The following is a 6,000-nucleotide window of genomic DNA, read 5'->3' as shown; positions in this document are numbered from 1 at the left end:
TGAGAAGACACGTGACCTGGTAGTAGACCAGTGTCAACATGACTGAGAAGACACCTGGTGAGACCTGGTAGTGAGACCAGTGTCAACATGACTGAGAAGACACGTGACCTGGTAGTAGACCAGTGTCAGACTGAGAAGACACGTGACCTGGTAGTAGACCAGTGTCAACATGACTGAGAAGACACATGAGAGAGGTGTTAGTGGGCTGTCTGTGAAGGCTCAGATAGGTGTTAGTGGGCTGACTGTGAAGGCTCTGAGAGAGGTGTCAGTGGGATGACTGTGAAGGCTCTGAGAGAGGTGTCAGTGGGCTGACTGTGAAGGCTCTGAGGGAGGTGTCAGTGGGCTGACTGTGAAGGCTCTGAGAGAGGTGTCAGTGATAAAGTAGTCTACAGTACTGCTGCCAAGAGATGAGCTATTGGTGTACCTACCAAAACAGTCCCCTCTCAGCCTACCATTGACTGTACAGACCCAGTGTTCCACAGAGCTGTAGGTGTACCTACCAAAAGAGTCCCCTCTCAGCCTACCATTGACTGTACAGACCCAGTGTTCCACAGAGCTGTAGGTGTACCTACCAAAACAGTCCCCTCTCAGCCTACCATTGACTGTACAGACCCAGTGTTCCACAGAGCTGTAGGTGTACCTACCAAAAGAGTCCCCTCTCAGCCTACCATTGACTGTACAGACCCAGTGTTCCACAGAGCTTCAGGATCAGTGCTCCATTTGAGTTTTTCACTTTGTCATAGTTGTTTCTGTGGGGGTCTGTGGGGAGGGAAAGGTTGTTGCTTCCTGTCTGTATGTGGGGAGGGAAAGGTTGTTGCTTCCTGTCTGTAGGTGGGGAGGGAAAGGTTGTTGCTTCCTGTCTGTATGTGGGGAGGGAAAGGTGGTTGCTTCCTGGTAGGTGTTTATCCCCATGACTGTTAATAGTGTCTTGTTCTTCTGCTGTTCCAGCATTCAGGTCTCCACAGACCAGTACGTTGCCTTGGGCCTGAAAGGGACTAATTTCCCCCTCTAGAATGGAGAAACTCTCTTCATTGAAGTAGGGTGACTCTGAGGGGGGAATGTATGTGGCACAGAGGGAATACATTTTAATCTGTTAAAATAGCCTCCTTGTTGATTTTTAACCATGTAAAGAATTCTCCTGTTTTGATCAATTCGATTGAATTGATTAGATCAGATTTATACCATATTAGCATTCCCCCTGAGTCTCTGCCCTGTCCGGAGTCTCTGCCCTGTCCGGAGTCTCTGCCCTGTCCTGAGCCTCTGCCCTGTCCTGAGCCTCTGCCCTGTCCTGAGTCTCTGCCCTGTCCTGAGCCTCTGCCCTGTCCTGAGCCTCTGCCCTGTCCTGAGTCTCTGCCCTGTCCCGAGTCAAAAAAAAGGGGTTGTTTTCTAATTCTTTGTGGATCTGTGTAATCTGAGGGAAATATGTGTCTCTAATATGGTCATACATTGGGCAGGAGGTTTCTGTAGGTGTCTGCCTACGGCGGCCTTTCTCAATAGCAAGGCTATGCTCACTGAGTCTGTACATAGTCAAAGCTTTCCTTAAGTTTGGGTCAGTCACAGTGGTCAGGTATTCTGTCACTGTGTACTCTCTGTTTAGGGCCAAATAGCAAGTCTGCAAATCTGGCTACTGTGATGCACACTGTGGTATTTCACTCAGTAGATATGGGAGTTTATCAAAATTGGGTTTATTTTCTAATTCTTTGTGGATCTGTGTAATCTGAGGGAAATATGTGTCTCTAATATGGTCATACATTGGGCAGGAGGTTAGGAAGTGCAGCTCAGTTTCCACCTCATTTTGTGGGCAGTGAGCACATAGCCTGTCTTTTCTTGAGAGCCAGGTCTGCCTACGGCGGCCTTTCTCAATAGCAAGGCTATGCTCACTGAGTCTGTACATAGTCATGTTTGTGTTTGTGAACAGAGCCCCAGGACCAGCTTGCTTGGGGGACTCTTCTCCAGGTTCATCTCTCTGTAGGTGATGGCTTTGTTGTGGAAGTTTGGGATTCACTTCCTTTTAGGTGGTTGTAGAATTTAACGGCTTTTTCATCTCAGAAGCCCAGTGCACCATGCTCCCCTATAACCAGACTTCTCTCTCCCCCCTCTCTCTCCCCCCTACAGACTGTGTTCTGATCTCAGAAGCCCAGTGCACCATGCTTCCCTATAACCAGACTTCTCTCTCCCCCTCTCTCCCCCTCTCCCCCTACAGACTGTGTCCTGATCTCAGAAGCCCAGTGCACCATGCTTCCCTATAACCAGACTTCTCTCCCCCTCTCTCTCCCCCTACAGACTGTGTCCTGATCTCAGAAGCCCAGTGCACCATGCTTCCCTATAACCAGACTTCTCTCTCTCTCTCCTCTCCCCCCCCTCTCTCTCCCCCCTACAGACTGTGTCCTGATCTCAGAAGCCCAGTGCACCATGCTCCCCTATAACCAGACTTCTCTCTCCCCCCTCTCTCCCCCTACAGACTGTGTCCTGATCTCAGAAGCCCAGTGCACCATGCTTCCCTATAACCAGACTCCTCTCTCCCCCTCCCTCCCCCTACAGACTGTGTCCTGATCTCAGAAGCCCAGTGCACCATGCTTCCCTATAACCAGACTTCTCTCTCCTCTCTCTCCCCCTACAGACTGTGCCCTGATCTCAGAAGCCCAGTGCACCATGCTTCCCTATAACCAGACATCTCTCTCCCCTACAGACTGTGTCCTCATCTCAGAAGCCCAGTGCACCATGCTTCCCTATAACCAGACATCTCTCTCCCCTACAGACTGTGCCCTGATCTCAGAAGCCCAGTGCACCATGCTCCCCCTATAACCAGACGTCTCAGTCACCAGGGCTAGCGGTGGTGAGGTCCTCGGAGGTTGACATGTTTCTCAAGTTCTTTTCCTATTTACACCGGCTCGGCTGCTACAGACACATCATGCTGTTTGGCTGCACGCTTGCTCTACCAGAATGCATCACTCCACGCCACGGACAACCCAGGTAGGGGAGTGTGTGTGTGTTGGTACAGTGCTGTTACTTCTCCTAAATTACTATTTATTACCCCTCTCCTCCATATACCATTCATATTATTATTACCCCTCTCATCCTTTCCATTCATATTATTATTACCTCTCTCCTCCATATACCATTCATATTATTATTACCCCTCTCCCCTCTCCATTCATATTATTATTACCCCTCTCCTCCTCTCCATTCATATTATTATTACCCCTCTCATCCTTTCCATTCATATTATTATTACCTCTCTCCTCCATATACCATTCATATTATTATTACCCCTCTCCCCCTCTCCATTCATATTATTATTACCCCTCTCCCCCCTCTCCCCTCTCCATTCATATTATTATTACCCCTCTCCCCTCTCCCCCTCTCCATTCATATTATTACCCCTCTCCCCTCTCCATTCATATTATTATTACCCCTCTCATCCTCTCCATTCATATTATTATTACCCCTCTCCCCTCTCCTCCTCTCCATTCATATTATTATTACCCCTCTCATCCTCTCCATTCATATTATTATTACCCCTCTCCCCCTTTCCATTCATATTATTATTACCCCTCTCCCCCTCTCCTCCTCTCTCCATTCATATTATTATTACCCCTCTCCCCCTCTCCTCCTCTCCATTCATATTATTGTTACCCCTCTCCTCCTCTCCATTCATATTATTATTACCCCTCTCCTCCTCTCCATTCATATTATTATTACCCCTCTCCCCCTCTCCTCCTCCTCTCCATTCATATTATTATTACCCCTCTCCCCTCTCCATTCATATTATTATTACCCCTCTCCCCCTCCTCTCCATTCATATTATTATTACCCCTCTCCTCCTCTCCTCCTCTCCATTCATATTATTATTACCCCTCTCCCCCTCTCCTCCTCTCCATTCATATTATTATTACCCCTCTCCCCTCTCCTCCTCTCCATTCATATTATTATTACCCCTCTCATCCTCTCCATTCATATTATTATTACCCCTCTCCCCCTTTCCATTCATATTATTATTACCCCTCTCCCCCTCTCCTCCTCCTCTCCATTCATATTATTATTACCCCTCTTCCCCTCTCCTCCTCTCCATTCATATTATTGTTACCCCTCTCCTCCTCTCCATTCATATTATTATTACCCCTCTCCTCCTCTCCATTCATATTATTATTACCCCTCTCCCCCTCTCCTCCTCCTCTCCATTCATATTATTATTACCCCTCTCCCCCTCTCCATTCATATTATTATTACCCCTCTCCTCCTCTCCTCCTCTCCATTCATATTATTATTACCCCTCTCCCTCCTCTCCATTCATATTATTATTACCCCTCTCCTCCTCTCCTCCTCTCCATTCATATTATTATTACCCCTCTCCCCCTCTCCTCCTCTCCATTCATATTATTATTACCCCTCTCCCCCTCCTCTCCATTCATATTATTATTACCCCTCTCCTCCTCTCCTCCTCTCCATTCATATTATTATTACCCCTCTCCCCCTCTCCATTCATATTATTATTACCCCTCTCCTCCTCTCCTCCTCTCCATTCATATTATTATTACCCCTCTCCCCCTTTCCATTCATATTATTATTACCCCTCTCCCCTCTCCCCCTCTCCATTCATATTATTATTAGCCCTCTCCCCCTCTCCATTCATATTATTATTACCCCTCTCCCCCTCCTCTCCATTCATATTATTATTACCCCTCTCCTCCTCTCCATTCATATTATTATTACCCCTCTCCCCCTCTCCTCCTCTCCATTCATATTATTATTACCCCTCTCCTCCATTCATATTATTATTACCCCTCTCCCCCTCCTCTCCATTCATATTATTATTACCCCTCTCCTCCTCTCCATTCATATTATTATTACCCCTCTCCCCTCTCCCCCTTTCCATTCATATTATTATTACCCCTCTCCTCCTCTCCATTCATATTATTATTACCCCTCTCCCCCTCCCCCTCTCCATTCATATTATTATTACCCCTCTCCCCCTCTCCCCCTCTCCATTCATATTATTACCCCTCTCCCCCTCTCCATTCATATTATTATTACCCCTCTCATCCTCTCCATTCATATTATTATTACCCCTCTCCCCCTCTCCTCCTCTCCATTCATATTATTATTACCCCTCTCATCCTCTCCATTCATATTATTATTACCCCTCTCCCCTTTCCATTCATATTATTATTACCCCTCTCCCCTCTCCTCCTCCTCTCCATTCATATTATTATTACCCCTCTCCCCCTCTCCCCCTCTCCTCCTCTCCATTCATATTATTGTTACCCCTCTCCTCCTCTCCATTCATATTATTATTACCCCTCTCCTCCTCTCCATTCATATTATTATTACCCCTCTCCCCTCTCCTCCTCCTCTCCATTCATATTATTATTACCCCTCTCCCCCTCTCCATTCATATTATTATTACCCCTCTCCTCCTCTCCTCCTCTCCATTCATATTATTATTACCCCTCTCCCCTCCTCTCCATTCATATTATTATTACCCCTCTCCTCCTCTCCTCCTCTCCATTCATATTATTATTACCCCTCTCCCCCTCTCCTCCTCTCCATTCATATTATTATTACCCCTCTCCCCCTCCTCTCCATTCATATTATTATTACCCCTCTCCTCCTCTCCATTCATATTATTATTACCCCTCTCCCCCTCTCCTCCTCTCCATTCATATTATTATTACCCCTCTCCTCCTCTCCATTCATATTATTATTACCCCTCTCCCCCTCTCCTCCTCTCCATTCATATTATTATTACCCCTCTCCTCCTCCCATTCATATTATTATTACCCCTCTCCCCTCTCCTCCTCTCCATTCATATTATTATTACCCCTCTCCCCCTCCATTCATATTATTATTACCCCTCTCCCCTCTCCATTCATATTATTATTACCCCTCTCCCCCTCTCCATTCATATTATTATTACCCCTCTCCTCCTCTCCATTCATATTATTATTACCCCTCTCCCCCTCTCCCCCTTTCCATTCATATTATTATTACCCCTCTCCT

At 46.6% G+C, this 6,000-nt stretch overlaps 1 protein-coding gene across 1 annotated transcript in view; it reads left to right on the top strand.

The window, feature by feature from the left end:
* The first annotated feature begins 2,802 nt into the window (after nucleotides 1–2,802).
* LOC112236860 (atrial natriuretic peptide-converting enzyme) overlaps nucleotides 2,803–6,000 on the top strand; it is an 84,363-nt gene continuing 81,165 nt past the window's right edge. The window contains exon 1 of the mRNA XM_042298586.1: nucleotides 2,803–2,973. Coding sequence (XP_042154520.1) covers nucleotides 2,858–2,973 — 116 coding nt within the window. The 5' untranslated portion in view covers nucleotides 2,803–2,857. The remainder of the gene's footprint in view (nucleotides 2,974–6,000) is intronic.

The sequence above is a fragment of the Oncorhynchus tshawytscha genome, linkage group LG15 (genome assembly GCF_018296145.1).
Source record: "Oncorhynchus tshawytscha isolate Ot180627B linkage group LG15, Otsh_v2.0, whole genome shotgun sequence".
Classification (NCBI taxonomy): domain Eukaryota; kingdom Metazoa; phylum Chordata; class Actinopteri; order Salmoniformes; family Salmonidae; genus Oncorhynchus; species Oncorhynchus tshawytscha.
Note: the sequence above shows the minus strand (reverse complement) of the source record. Positions and strands in the feature narration are given on the sequence as shown.